Here is a 16,143-nt window from a genome sequence, read left to right on the forward strand (position 1 = left end):
ATTTATTTACCTCACCCCGTAGGTTAAAGGTGGTAAAAAAATATATTTTATTTACTTATATTTTTTACTTTTAAGAAACAAAGTCAGGCACATATATATATTATATATATACATATATATATATATATTTATATGTAAGCATTTTATGAATGTTTTTGGCGCACACTGAACTGAAGAACTCACGTTAATCCTGTTAATAACGAGCTATTCACATACAACTGAAGAAGAAAAAATGGTAATTCAAAAAATGAAAGGAGTTTGATTCTTTTTCGACTTGTGTTTATGCATATATATATAATTATATAGCTTTTTACTTTTCTTCTGTTAAGTATATGTACGAGTGTATGCGAAGCTGTAAAGCCATATGGGGAAATACGTTAAAGTGGTAGAACCTTCTGACTTTTGCACACGACCCCATTTGATACTGTAGCAAGTGGCATCCTGGTTGAGTTCCCACATTTTATCCATTTTATCCGTTTTATCCATTTTATTCGTTTTATCCGTTTTATCCGTTTTATCCGTTTTATCCGTTTTATCCATTTTATTCGTTTTATCCGTTTTATCCGTTTTATTCATACTTTCGCCACTGCACATGTCACATTTGATATCCCAAAAAATGGAGGGCAAGAGAAGCAGGGCTTAGTCATACATTTATATCGAAATGAGGAATGAGGAGGGGATGAATGGAAGAATCATACATACTTTACAATAAGTGTAGAAAACTTCCCTTACGAAAGCCTTTTTTAACATTTCTGTTTTTGGTGACAACTCTTCCCCTTTATGTTCTGCTAATTTTTTTTTTTTTTTTTTTTTTTTGTAAAAATTTGTCATATGGAAAAATAAGAACATAACCGATTTGGATACATAAGCACTTGTGTGCTATTGTGAATTTCGTTATGATTGTAGTCCATAATGAGTTTACTTTTTATTTTTTTGTTTATGCATCTTGAAAGTGGCAGTTATATATACCATTCATATATGTACATATATGCACATCTACCACCACCACCACCCATCTCTTTATTACTTTCCATCGTAGGCAGAAGAATTCACTGAAGATATAGGAGTTGTGAACAGGAGGCTACTAGAACCCGTTCCTTTCGTTAGAACGAACAATTGTATAAAAGATGTAGATGCAGAATTGTTTATCAAGTTATATGCAAATCATTTAAAACTGCATAATAAAATAACGTTTCCAAAATGGTGTAACTTTGTCAAAACAGGAAAGGGAAGAAAATTAGCCCCATTAAATGATGATTGGTACTTTATTAAAGCATCAAGTATTTTGAGAAAGCTATATTTAAATCCAGATATAGGAGTAGGATTTTTAAGAAGACATTATAGTTATAAACAGAGAAGAGGTGTTGCTCCAAATCATACCAGTTTAGCTAGTGGAAAAATTTTAAGATCTATTTTGCAACAGCTAGAAAATTTAGGTTATGTAGAACAAAATCCAAAGAAAAAGGGAAGACGTCTCACAACAAAAGGGGAAAATGCAATTAACAATTTTGCAAGGTACATTAATAAGAAGGTGTACAAGTTGGACAAAGAGTAAACTTTTAGTTCGTCCACTCGGAGCGATGAAAAGGGAAGCGGGAGAAGTGGTACAAGAGGAGCAAAGTGATAGAACAGGAGAAGTGGTACAAAAGGAGAAAAGTGATAGAACAGGAGAAGTGGTAGAACAGGAGAAGTGGTAGAACAGGAGAAAAGTGATAGAACAGGAGAAGTGGTAGAACAGGAGAAGTTATAGAACAGGAGAAGTTATAGAACAGGAGAAGTGGTAGAACAGTAGAAATTTTAGAACATGAAGAACGTAACAATGTTGATAGTAATAACCCTTCTGAATACATCCAGTGCCCTTTTTGGAACTATGTAAAAATGTATATAGAGGGTTACGACTTGGAAACATATGGAACCCCAAATGGGACGCGTTCCAAGATTTTCCTGACATATAAGACCGCTAGAATTTAAAAGATAGCTTTTCTTCTGCATTTTTGTATGAATAAGCAAAGTTGGAAAACTGTTCTTATTTGTGAGATGTACTTTTTCTTTTTCAACATGTGGATTTTATATGTATAAGTATATATATATATATATATATATATTTACCTTTTTTTTTTTTTTTACCTGTGTTCCTATGCTTGCATATTTTGAAATAGTTTAAAATTATCCAGGAGCCAATCCATGGATGTGTGATTTTATAGTGAATGCAAGAACACGCATGAAGGATGGAGACAACTCTGATTTTGTGTTATGAAATAAGATATCATTATAAACTATATTATTTTAAGGTATGTGTTAACTTTATTAAAATTTTATTAAGAAGCATTGTGTATGTGTGTGTGTTTGATTGGGATAAAACTATGGCGTGTTGCTATTAGGGTGAAAAAATGGAAATGATTTACCTGACAGGTCAGGTGAAAAAAAATGATCTTCTCTCCCATGTTGAACAAAACAACTCTTTCGACTTTTTAGAAATGGGAAAAAAAAAAAAAAAAAAAAAAAAGGAAGAAAAAAGAAACATGTAAGCCTTATGAAACACATGTGGGAATAAGCAGTAACAATTTAGATATATATCGCCCTCGCGTGATGGCGTGAGTTTTTTACATATTATTTCAGAGTTCCTCAAAATAGTGCTATATTATTTTGTATTAAAAATATAGAGGACAATTCAATTTAGACCTCCTCTTTTTTTTTTTTTTTTTTTTTTTTTCTTCTTTGGTGGGTATGAAAAGGCGGTAAAAAAAAAAAAAATAACCAGTATTTATATATACCTTGGCTATTTTTTTTTTTTATTTTTTTGTTCTGTTTTGTTTCTTTTCCTTCCTTAGTTTTAGTACAGTGTACCCAATTGAAAGTTGTGTGAAACGTGTTATGAAAGGAAATAATTTTCATTACAGCAAAATGATGCTCTCTGTAGATAAATAATCAGAAACATTTGAGGGGACAGCAGAATTATCCTTTATTATATGAATGCAAAAGATTACTACTATCACCTGAATAATTCAGTTCCTCATAATCTTTTTGCTTTGTTCATTTGCATTCTAGTCATTGTTGTGACGGTGTGTACTTGTCATATAAGTGAAGAAGAAGATATGACACAAGAAAAAAAGGTACACAGGTGAAATAATTCCAAATGCTAATGAGGAAACATATTTTTATGAACAAAAAAAGAAAAAAAAAAAAAAAAAATTATGTACATGTAAATAAACACATATAAATGTACACAAATATTCTTGTAAAATACGCACTTAAAAGGACAGTTATGAAAAAAAAAAAAAAAAAAAAACTGGCTGTATTTTTTTTGTAAAATGAAGGATAAGAAAAGAAAATTTTAATAAAGTTTACTTGCTGTCGCGAATTTCTCTTTATTGTGGATTTTTTTTTTTTTTTTCTATTTTTCATTCTTTTTTAATACCTTTTTTGCATGAGCGCATACACGGGTGATAAACCCCTTGGTATGCACTTCTTACAAATGTCGCACAAATGAAAATACTAACTTGTACATAAGAGGAATTCAAAAACTGATTCTGAAGTGGATGAATGTACAATTTGGGTATGGAAAGTGGAACTTATTACCCGAGGCAATTCAGAAAACACGTGCAATGTCCCAACTAAGAGTAATTCCTTCTCATGCATTTGTTAAATGTAACTTTTTTTTTTTTTTTTTTTTTTTCTAGAAACGTTAAACCCTCAAATGGGTGTAATATATAATAATAAATAAGGCAATTGTTAGGAAAAAATAATATTCTCCTCTTTTAACTACTTTGTTAGGAGGCAATTTTTATTTTTTTCCAATTTAGCCTAGCTACTTAATAATTGATGTATTTTTTTATAGCATGGATTAAGGATATACAGCAACGAAAGGAAAAAAATAAAAAAAAAATAACCGTGCCAATAGTGCACGTATGAGAGTATGTAACAATTAAGCAAAACATACGAACCACACCATATTATCAATTGTTGTGTTACGCTTATGTATATATTATATATGTATGCGTTTAGATCGTGTTGCTTATTGCAAATGTAAGTTTTTTTTTTTTTTTTTTTTTTTTTTTTTTTTAAATCTAAAAGGCTTGTGATGGAATGATAAATCTTCCATGTAGTTATTGATTCGAATGGGCATTTTTCTATATATCAGCCCATAATTCGAATTATCTCGTTCTCTATCTCGAACACTTTTTTTTTTTTTTACCCAGAATGAATATATGTATAATATGTACACATATAAATAGATTGTATTAGGAGCTTACTTAGCCATAAATTTGTATATTTGCCATGTACTGTATCTTGTGCATATACATTCGTGCTAATCCTTAGGAGAGTAAATAGTTTTTACTTCGCATCATTTGGCATTGCATAACATCACGTCCCTTAAGAAAACCCCGCTTAATATAACACAGCTTAATGTAACGCAGCTTAATGTAACGCAGCTTAATATAACACAGCATAAAATCACACAGCATAATATCACACCACTTAACAACACACCACGTAACATCATTTGAACGTGTGAAGTGGCTTGGGAAGAGGAAATTTTTTACCTCCTTGTCCTGTGGACCCATCCGTTTGTCCTGATTCATAATTTAGAAGCACCATGGCAGAGGAGTATGAAAAATATAAGCGGTTCGAGTACCGCATGAACTCAAATCTTGTGCTACAGAGGGAAGGGCCTGTGCCTAACTTCAATGAGCCCACAGGGGAGAGTGAAAGTTTGGCTGGAAAGTTGAAATACAAAATGGGAGACAAAGTAGAATATACAAAACCAGGTAGGGAAAAGAATAAAGATAAAGAATCGTTTAGAAGAAGCAATAAAAGGAAGGATCTTTTTTTTGATTCCAAGAGAAAGAGATTAAAGAGAGGAAGTGGTGGTAGAAGCGTAAAGGAAAAAAGTGTTTTAAATATTAATATACAAGATATCTTTATGTATAAACCTACAACAAAGTACACAGAAAAAATATTTTGTAACATTATGGGTATCGTTAGAAATTTGATTGGTGATAATACAGGAGACATTATTAACAGTGCATGTAATGAAATTTTATATATTTTAAAAAATGAAAATTTAACAAATGAAGAGAAAAAAGCACAAGTGGAAAATGCACTCGAACTGTCTACTATGAGCGATGAACATTTTATTGACCTGAATAATTGTGCCAGGGAAATTTATGATTTTAACAAAAAAGAGGTTCTGGAAGAGGTAGATGATGAGGAAGGGGTTGCTGTTGTTTTTGAGGAAGATGATGAATATTTTGATTACAGCAGGAGTAGGAAAGAGAGAAACGGGGAGAAAATAAATCATGATGATGTTGCCAGCACCAACGAATTCAGTGATGACTATCACGATGGGGAAGTAGAAGAAGAGGAAGGGGAGGAAGAGGAGGAAGAGGAGGAAGAGGAGGAAGACGAAGAAGAAGAAGAGGAAGCAGAGGAAGAGGAAGAAGAGAAGGAAGAAATGGAAGAGAAAGAAGATGATGGCAGAGACGAAGCAGAAGAGGCAGAGGAAGAAAGAAAGAAGAATGCGAGTGAGAAAAAGACGATTTCTTCCAGAGAAAGCAGAGGAAAGAAAAGTTCTAAAGTAGGTATTATTGGAGCCCTACCTGGAGTTTTGAAAAGAAAGCAAGATAAAGAGGAAAAGCATTTGAGTTTGAGAAATATGAATAAAGATATAGGAGGAAAAAAGAAAGATGCAGAAGATTATGAATTGGAAGCAAATTTGATTGATGCACATTGGCTACAAAGAGAACTAAACAAAGTATTTAGCGACCCATCACTTTGTTTAGAGAAAGAAAAGGAAGTGTTAAAAGTTTTGAAGATTTATGATATACAAGAATGTGAAAATAAACTGGTTCATATTTTGAAATATGAGAATTTTCCTATGGCTAAATTGTTAATAAAAAATAGGTGGAAAATTTACTATTGCACCTTGCTTGGTCAGGCACAAACAGAGAAAGAGAAGAAAAATATTATGGAACATATGAAAAAAAGCGAAGAAGGCGAGGAAATATTACAAGAACTGTCAAATTTTAAAGCTCAAAAGAGAAATAAGCAAATTGAATTCGCGAAAACGATGAGGAGAGAAGCAGACAATTTGTTTAGTAGTCGAAGGTATGAGCATGTGAGCGAGCAGGGACTCCTTGAGGGTGGGAAGTTCATACACGAAGGGGAAGAAAATGAGAGGGAAGAGGAGGAGGAGGAGGAGGAGGGAGGAGAAGACGAAGATGGAGAAGACGAAGATGGAGAAGAAGAAGATGGAGAAGACGATGATGGAGGAGACGAAGATGGAGAAGACGAAGTGGAGGAAGAGGAAGACGAGCCATCGGAGAGGCCGAAGCAAAGCGAACAAAGGAAAAAGGTAAATGTGAAGATGAAGAACAGAAAGAAGAAAAGGAGTATTGTAGAGGGAGAAGAACAAGGGGGTGAAGGGGAAATGTGTGCAGAAGAATTTAGGGCGAAATACATAGATCTTGAAAAAATGGAAAGAAAGGAAAAAGGAAGAGATTTCTTTAACCAAGAAGTTATTTTGCCAACTGAAAGCACTCGAATAGAGCGTAAAGAATATGATGAAATAATAATATCAAGTGTAAGAAGCAAAGACAATAGTAGGAATAATGATTCATCTGATAAGAGAAAAGGAAATTATTTTACAAACCCAGATGATATAAAATTAATCAGTGTAAATGACCTACCTGAATGGAGCCAAGAAGTGTTTACATGTGTGAATATAAAAAAATTAAATGCAATACAATCAAAAGTATATGAAGTAGCATTTAAGAATTATGATGAAAATATGCTAATATGTGCTCCTACAGGTTCAGGAAAAACGAACATTGCTCTGTTATGTATTTTGAATGTTATTAACAGTTATAGATTACGGAGTGGTAACATTGAAAGAAAAAATTTTAAAATTGTATACATTTCTCCAATGAAAGCATTGGTAAATGAGCAAGTACAATCATTCAATCTGAGATTAAAATGTTTAAATATTAAGGTTAGTGAATTAACAGGAGATGTACATTTGAGTAGTAAAGAAATTGATGAAAGTCAAATTATTGTTATGACTCCAGAAAAATTTGAAATTATAAGTCGTAAGTGGAATGAAAAAATATTATTGCAAAAGATCAAGTTGATTATTTTTGATGAAATTCATTTGCTTAATGAACAACGTGGTAATGTATTGGAGAGTATTATTAGTCGCATTAACAGATATGTAGACAACACTCTTGTGTTTGACATGTCAACTTCGGGTGTTGTATTGGGTACTGAGGAGGGGGAGGAAGAGGAGAACAATCCTCATGGAATCCGAAATGATGGTGCAAAGGGTGGTATGATGAACCCTAGCAGAAGTAGTAGTAACTCAAATAATTTAAGTAATATTCAGAAAAGGAAGATTCGATTAGTGGGTCTTTCTGCAACTCTTCCAAATTATGAAGATGTAGGAATTTTTTTGCGTGCGAATTTGGAGAGAGGTGTGTTTTATTTTGATTATTCATTTAGACCGGTACAATTGGAACAGCATTACATAGGACTAAAGGAAAAGAAAGGAATTAAAAAGTATGCATTGATGAATGAGGTGACATATGAAAAGGTTTTAGAAGAAGCTGGTAAAAATCAAATACTTATTTTTGTTCATAGCAGAAAAGAAACATATCGAACAGCAAAAATATTAATTGATAAATTTATGAAGAGTGACAATTTAAGTAGATTTCTTATGGGGAAGAAAATTTCGAGTGAAATTTTACTATCAGAAAAAGAAGCTATAGTGAATGATGAATTGAAAGAAATTCTTTCTTTTGGATTTGGCATTCATCATGCAGGTATGAAAAGAACAGATCGAAAATTAGTAGAAGATTTATTTTCGGATAGACATTTACAAGTTCTTGTATCAACAAGTACATTAGCATGGGGTATAAACCTTCCAGCACACACTGTTATTATAAAAGGGACGAGTGTATACAACATCAACATTGGTGATTTTGATGAATTGTCTCCCATGGATATACTTCAAATGGTTGGAAGATCAGGAAGGCCACAGTATGATAAGAGTGGCAAGGCTATAATAATAACAGATCACAGAAATTTGCAATTATACCTTTCTCTAAATAATGAGCAGTTATTCATAGAATCGACTCTACTAAGTAATATTGTTAATGTGATAAATTCTGAAATTGTTTTAAAAAATATTCAAAATTTTAAAGAAGCTGTAGACTGGTTTCGTTACACATATCTGTACATACGTATGATGAAGAACCCGTGTTTATATGGAATATTGGAGATGACTGAAAAAATGGATTCTTCAGAATTTTTAGAAAATCGAGAAAATATGAAAAAGATGTGGAAAAATGCAGATTTGTTCATGGAAAAAATAAATAAGAAAATTTATAGCATAATTTATTCTGCTTTTTTAATACTTGAAAAATATGATTTGATAAAATATAATAAGAAATTAAACACAGTTAGTAGTACATATATTGGGAAAATCAGTAGTTACTACTACATTGATTATAGATCAATAGATTTGTATAATAAAAAGTTGAATAAACATACGAATGAAATAGAACTGTTAAAGGTATTTGGAATGAGTGATGAATTTAAACATATATTCGTTAGAGAAGAAGAAAAAGTAGAGTTACAGACCATTATGGAAAAGTTACCAATCCCAGTGAAGGAATCAATAAACATTCCATATACAAAGATAAACATACTGCTACAGTTGTATCTTTCAAATATAACATTAGGTGGATATGTCATCAATGCAGATTTGGTATACATTCAACAGAATGCTTTGAGAATTTTTAGATCCTTGTTCGAAATTTCGTTAAAAAAAAATTCTTACAGTTTAACTGCACTTACTTTAAAATTTTCCAAAATGATTGAGAGGAGAATGTGGGGAACTATGTCTCCTTTAAGACAGTTTGGTCTATTAAGTAATGAATTGATTCGAATTATAGAGAAGAAAAATATCACATTTAAGAATTACATAAATATGAGTCTAAATGAGTACATAACTATTTTTAAAAATAAAAAAATTGCAAAAAATGTGTACAAGTTAGTGCACCATTTTCCAAAAATTGAATTAAATGCCTACATTCAACCAATTAATCATAAAATGTTAAAAGTAGAATTAAATATAACCCCTGATTTTATTTACAATCCAAAATACCATGGATATTTTATGCTTTTTTGGATTTTTGTATTTGACATTTCTAATGAAACCATGCTTCACTATGATTTGTTTACTCTAAAGAGGAGTGGTAGTAGATATGGAACATCCTTTATTGGTTCCGAATCTGATGCAAGTGCATTTATCAGTGGAGGTTATGAATTGAATGAATCGAAAGATCACCATCACATGCATGCATCTGACAGTTTGGATGATCATTTATTAACTTTCTTTGTCCCAATAAATGAAAATCCATTTTATATTGTAAAAGTGGTATCTGATAAATGGTTAGAATGTGAAAGTACAATTAATTTATATCTAAAGGATATAATTTTGCCACCAAAAACATTTTTCTCAACTCCACTTTTAGATTTACAAGCACTTCCAGTGACTTCCTTAAAATTTGAGGATGCAAAGGATTTTTTCTTAAAGAGGAGAAACATGAAACATTTTAATCCAATTCATACACAGGTATTTTCATCAGTATATGAAAACAGTGGGAATGTCATAATTTGCAGTTCTGCTTGTCGTTACTACTTAATATCAGCTGAATTGTGTATTCTTAGAATGGTAAAATGTGTAAGTGAATTAAAAATGTTTTTGAGAAAATTTATTAAGAAAGAAGAAGATTTGTTAAAAATCATGAGTAACAAGAATATTGCAAGTATTGCATATAACAACCCTGTAGAATTTATCAAGGTAGTTTATATTACCCCACTAGATGATATTGTTTTCAAAACATTTCAGAATTGGATAAATTTTGCAAACTCGTTTGGATTACAAATGGTAGTTTTAACTGGAGATGTACAAATTGATATGAAATTGTTACAAAAAAATAATATCATTTTATGCACTCCTGAGAAGTATGATAATATATCCAAAAAATGGAGAAGAAAAAAAATTTTCCAAAATATTAATTTGTACATTTTTGATCATATGGAACTACTGGACAGTGCTCAAGGATCCATAATGGAAGTTGTAATTAGTCGTGTTAGGTATATATCAACTCAGATGCAGATGGGAAAATCTCACAAAGGAAGAAGAAAAGGTCACCACATCCATTCGTTATCTGTTGATTCCCTCGACGAGAAATCCAATATGATGATGGTTCCAGAGATTCCTTCATTTGTCACGTTGAACTTGGTTGATGAGTGGGAAGAAATGCGTTCCGCTGAAGAGGTTGCCATGGTTGGCAATGTTGGTGGTTCTGGCCGTGATGACGAACGTAAAGCAATACACAGCCTGAACAAACTGCAGCACTTAAGCATGGAAGACGTGTATGAGAATATTGGATCGAACCGAATTTTGTGCCTGGCTAGCTGTTCGATAAACAATTGTAAGGATATGGGGGAATGGATCGGATGCAAAAAGAATGATTATTACAATTTTTTGTCAAGTGTTAGAAGTATCCCCATCGAAATTTACCTGCACGCAGTGAGCATAATGAATATACAGAATCGATACCTCTCGATGCAGAGGCAGGTGTATCAAACAGTTTGTAAGTTGAAGAAGAAGAAGAACGTAATAATTTTTGTGACAGAAAATAAAATGTGCAAGACTCTGGCCTTAGATTTGGTTCTTTCTGCGAGCAATGAGGGATTGGAATTTTACTCGTCCTTGGGCAGTAGTAGTAGTAGTAGTAGTAATACTACTACTACGAACAGTGGTAGATGTCGAAGTAGAAGTGATGTCGGTGCAGAGAAGTGCGAACGGGAGAAAGAACTCCTGTTCGAGCATGTGCAAGACAAAGTGCTAACACAATTGATGAAGAAGGGAGTTGGATATGTACACAAGAACATGAGTGAAACGGATAGGAAGATTGTGGAGGCATTATTTGATAAGAAAGGTATACAAATTTTAATAGTTCCACATGATTATGTGTATATGCTGAATGTGTATGGAAATACAGTTATACTTCTGGACACTGTAATTACCCATTTTGATGGGAAAGAAGAGGATTATTCAATTCAGAGTGTGTTGGAAATGTTAAGTTATGCTGGTAGAGAAGGAGAAGATACCAAATCGTTTGTTTATATATATACCTACATAACAAAGAAGGAGTATTATAAGAATTTTATTTATGAACCATTAACTGTTGAATCTAGTATAGAAGATTTTATTCCTAATTATTTGAATAATGAAATTGTTATGAGTACGATTGAAAATTATCAAGATGCTATTGATTGGTTAACATGGACCTTTTTTTATAGAAGAATTAAGAAGAATCCAAATTATTATGGGTTAAAGGGTATATCAAATGAACACATATCAGATTATCTATCAGAATTGATTGAAAGCAATATGGAACTTCTTTCCTTTGCCAATTGTATAACTATTGAAGAGAATGAGAATAAGAGTGGAATATCAAATGATGGAGCAGGAGGAGAAACTCAAACTGGTGGAGGAGTTGTAATTAAACCATGTAATCTTGGAATTATTTCATCATACTACAACTTGGATTACCATGTTGTTCATTTTTTTAATCAATACATATTAAATTTGAAAGGGTTAAAAAAAAGCAGAATTTTAGAAATACTTTGTTTGTCAAATGTTTTTAAACAAGTGTTGAATATATCAAACTATGATATTCTCCTATGTGTGAAGATAGCCCAAACGTGTAATGTGCAGGTAAGTTCTGAGTTCTTTAAGTTATCCATAAGCAATGAAAATTTTACTGAGACAAAGAGAATTGATTCTGCTGGGGAAGGAAGCACTTCTAAAGCAGAAGAGGAAGAAGAAAAGAATAATAAAAAAGAAGAGTGCATAAATTTGATGAACTTTGTTATCAACCCTATGTATTTTACACCCAATTTGAAAGCATTAGTAATATTGCAAGCTCATTTAAATCGATACAGTATACCTATAAGTTATATTGAAGAAACTAAAGAAGTATTACAAAAATCGTTTAAATTAATTAATGCACTTATTGATGTTATTAGTAGTAATAATATTTTAAATTTTTGCTTATTTGTTATGGAAGTATCCCAAATTCTTACACAAAGTATGAAGAGTACAGATGAGTCTAATCTGAAGCAGCTTCCACATTTTGATGAAGATTTAATTAAAAAAGCTAAGAAGTTAGAAATTTTAGATGTGTATGATTTGATTAATGCTGAAGATGAACAACGGGAAGAGTTACTACTTAGTTTAAATGTCAATCAAAAAAGTGAAATAGCAAATATATGTAACATATTTCCAGTGATCCAAGTCCAGTATGATATTGATCTTACAAAACTGTACAAAGTCAATCAAGTTGCAACTTTAAATTTGATTATTGAGAGAGATTTGGCTGATGATGACACCACATCATCATCTATGGCCAATATTTTTGCACACTCTCTTTACCTCCCATTCCAGAAGGAAGAACTCTGGTGGATTGTGATTGGAATTAAAAAAATGAACCTTCTTTTGTCCATAAAAAAACTCTCCCTTCTCAAACCGATCAACAATGTGAAACTTAATTTTGAATTGCCTGATAAACCTGGACTTTATGACGTAGTCATTTATGTCATAAATGACAGTTATGTGGGATGTGATCAGGAGTACGAGTTCGCCATCCAAGTGGCATAATTTCTCCCCACACGGGTAGAGGTTTTCAGAAAGAAAGTGAAAAAAGGGATAGAAAAAGTAAAAAAAGGGACAGAAAAAGTGAAAAAAAGGGACAGAAAAAGTGAAAAAAAGGGACAGAAAAAGTGAAAAAAGGGACAGAAAAAGTGAAAAAAGGGACAGAAAAAGTGAAAAAAAGGGACAGAAAAAGTGAAAAAAGGGACAGAAAAAGTGAAAAAAAGGGACAGAAAAAGTGAAAAAAGGGACAGAAAAAGTGAAAAAAAGGGACAGAAAAAGTGAAAAAAATAGGGGTGATTATATCGAACCCAATCCACTCACATTCACATTGTCTTCGTTCGATGTCTCTCCATTTGGTTGTGTTAGAAAATGGAACAAAAGGGACAGAGAAGGGAGGGGGAAACATCTGTGTAATTTAGACACTCCTATTCATGCATGCAGACATTATATCTTTTCCAGTTTTGCTAGTATTCCAATTTATGCACTTGTAGATATGTCACATTTACGTATTTATTTGGGCGTTACACTTAGTGTTGTAGGGTGTGGGAGTGGGGGAAAAAAAAAAAAAGTTTCAGTGAAAATAATTTTTTTTTTTTTTTTTTTTTTTTTTTTTTTTTTGCTTTATACATATTTGTTTCCTCCTTTTTGAAGCTTATTCATAGTTGTATGAAAAAAAAAAAAAACAACACTTTTTGAGACTCTTTCAATTTAAAAAAAAAAAAAAAATGGTTTACGTGAAAAGTTGTTCAAAATTTGTTACACTGTATGATTCACGTGAAAAGAACTTGTTCACAATTTGTTACACTATATGATTCACGAGTTGTTTATATATATTACTTTTACACAAAATTTATGCAATTCCGGATGAACACGTGGTTGTATAGAGGGGTGTGTGTGTGTGTGTGGGGTATACATTTAGATGTTGTTGGTATAAACACGGGGCAAGGGAAGAGATAAAATAAAAAATTAGGACAGTGTATGTTTTTTTTTTTTTTTTTTTTTTTTTTTTTTTTGCACCTCTCTGTACATATCCAAATGGATTAGGATTTTCCATTCATTTGGCTGATCGAAAGAGGAACAAAATATTTACTTGTCGTGAAGATTGTTATTATTAATAGTTTCATAAAAATGTTTGAATAAAGAATTGCACTTTTTATCATCATTATGTAAGTGCATGCAATAGAATAAGTTAGAGTAATTGTCGTGAAAGAGGTTGATAAACTTGATGTTATCATTATTGTTTGTTGTGCTGTATTTATAACCTAAAACTTTAAATGTGTCTGTTAATATTTCTTTACATTTTTTATTTCCTTCGTTCAGTATTTTTTCAACATCATACTTTGTATCATCACTTATGGTACTACCTAAACACATAAATTTTTGAATATTATAAAAATGGTCATTTTGTTTTTGTGTATAATATTTCTCTTTCTGGTATATAGAGGAAGACTGTGGCACTTGATAAATAACATCGCTAAGATTTGAATAATCAGTCGTCAATGCCATGAGTGGAGAATGTATAATATCACTTGTTTTGGCACTTTTTTTCCCTGTGTGCGAACGGGTTAATGATGATAATATATATATTGGTAGAAACACAACTAATAGGGAAGAAAAATCGCTGGGAGAAAAAAACTATAGAGTCTCTATTCATGAGATTTCATTCCACTTTCTGTAAATGTTGAAGGGTGTGTGTGTAGTGGGTCTGTTGGTTCTTATTCATGCATGAGCGATTCAGTAGATGTTCAATGTAATTCAGATTGTGTTTGGGTAATGCCGAGGACGTATTTATTTCCTTCTTTTTCGTAAAAAAAAAAAAAAAAAAAAAAATTTTGCGAATATACTTCTTCACATGGGGTCGTGATTGGAGAAATGGAAAATTGGGAGACACACTTTTCGTTATCTTTTCTTATGGAGCTAACACGTGGGATTTCATTTCATGTATTCAAGTAGGAGTGCGCTTGAGGGGTTCCACTCAGAAGGGGCGAAAAGGTGAGGCAAATCGAGTGACGAAAAAATGTGAGGCCAATCGAGTGATCCAAACAGAGTAAAAATCAACCGGTGTGACAGCAAAAAGAAATTTGTTTTCCACTTTTATGCAATCACATTCAAATGGATATACATGAATTTTTGTACATAAATGGGATATGTGCCGTTCCCCCGAAACACTTTCCTTAGGGAAATAATAAAACTTGGTGCGTTTAGCGGTTTTTTTTTTTTTTTTTTTTTTTTTTTCCCCTTGCACTAGGAATTTTTTTGGATACTTTTAGGTTTTATTTTTTTTTTTTTTTTTTTTTCCCCTTGCACTAGGATTTTTTTTGGATTTTTTTTGGTTTTTTTTTTTTTTTTTTTTTTTTTTTTTTTTTTTTTAGGAATTTTTTTGGATTCTTTTAGGTTTTTTTTTTTTTTTTTTTTTTTTTCCCCTTGCACTAGGAATTTTTTTGGATACTTTTAGGTTTTATTTTTATTTTTTTTTTTTTTTTTATTTTCTTCTTGTGTTTGAAAAAATATTAGGGGTCCCCTTATATAGAGTTGTTCACATTTTTGCGCCTTGCCTTGACCCAACTTTGGTAAATTTTCGTGGCGATGGGTTTGGTTAGTGTGTTGTTACGGATTTATTGTCATTTTTTTCTACATTTTTCCAGTATTTTATTTCATTTCTACCATTTGTTGAGATCATCACAGATCAACAAATTTTATCTCAGTGTATGTACCTATTTTGTGAAAACAGTGAACCACATTCCACCTGCACCTTCCCATCCCTTTAAGAGGAGCATTAAAATAAGATCACATATAAGTGGCTAAGCAGAGAAAGAAAGAACCATATTTTATCTTCGTGCTGAAAACTGAATGAATTAAAATTAGAGTTTGTGAGATAGAATAAAAAAAAAATAAGGGCACATTATACCACTATAGAGCCAAGGACAAACGGTTAACTTAGCAAGAAAAAGTATGTGAATATATATGTACTTGAATACGTGTACTTGAATACGTGTACTTGAATACGTGTACTTGCATATGTGTACTTGCATATATGTATTTGCATATATGCACTTTCAAATAATTAAACTACATAACAATGTATATATATTTAAGCGCCGCTCGATCAGCCTTTTGATTTTTCCATTTTCCATCACCCATGCTTCTATTCTATGTTAGGACAAAACATTCGCACGGAGGCCTACTCACGCATAAATAAGAAACAAACATAATAAAAAAAAAAAAAAAAAAAAAAAAAAAGTGAGAAAATAACATATGCATAATTATATATATAACTAATTAAAGGTTTGCTTGCTTTTTTTTTTTTTTTTTGCTCTTTTTTTTTATTTTTTGTTTGTTTTTTTTTTTTTTTTTTTTTTTTTTTTCTTTCCCACTTTACTCACCCAAGAATATACTTATTTCTCTTTCGAGTCTGG

The 16,143-nt window shown here is 31.7% G+C and overlaps 3 protein-coding genes across 3 annotated transcripts; 2 read left to right on the forward strand and 1 right to left on the reverse strand.

Moving 5' to 3' along the window:
- Positions 1–232: 232 nt before the first annotated feature.
- Positions 233–1,555, forward strand: PGO_052490 (40S ribosomal protein S19; the record flags this gene model as incomplete). The annotated part of the gene is made up of 2 exons (XM_028686627.1): positions 233–235; positions 1,040–1,555. The coding sequence occupies 2 exons, from the start codon at positions 233–235 to the stop codon at positions 1,553–1,555; spliced, it is 519 nt and encodes a 172-aa protein (XP_028542428.1).
- Positions 1,556–4,597: 3,042 nt separating this feature from the next.
- PGO_052500 (pre-mRNA-splicing helicase BRR2) lies at positions 4,598–12,733 on the forward strand (the record flags this gene model as incomplete). Its single annotated transcript, XM_028686628.1, has 1 exon — positions 4,598–12,733. The coding sequence occupies one exon, from the start codon at positions 4,598–4,600 to the stop codon at positions 12,731–12,733; it is 8,136 nt and encodes a 2,711-aa protein (XP_028542429.1).
- Positions 12,734–13,813: 1,080 nt separating this feature from the next.
- Positions 13,814–14,233, reverse strand: PGO_052510 (hypothetical protein, conserved; the record flags this gene model as incomplete). The annotated part of the gene is made up of 1 exon (XM_028686629.1): positions 13,814–14,233. One exon carries the CDS (start codon positions 14,231–14,233, stop codon positions 13,814–13,816), a length of 420 nt encoding a protein of 139 aa, XP_028542430.1.
- Positions 14,234–16,143: the final 1,910 nt, after the last annotated feature.

The sequence above is a fragment of the Plasmodium gonderi genome (genome assembly GCF_002157705.1).
Source record: "Plasmodium gonderi DNA, contig: Chr05, whole genome shotgun sequence".
Classification (NCBI taxonomy): Eukaryota; Apicomplexa; class Aconoidasida; order Haemosporida; family Plasmodiidae; genus Plasmodium; species Plasmodium gonderi.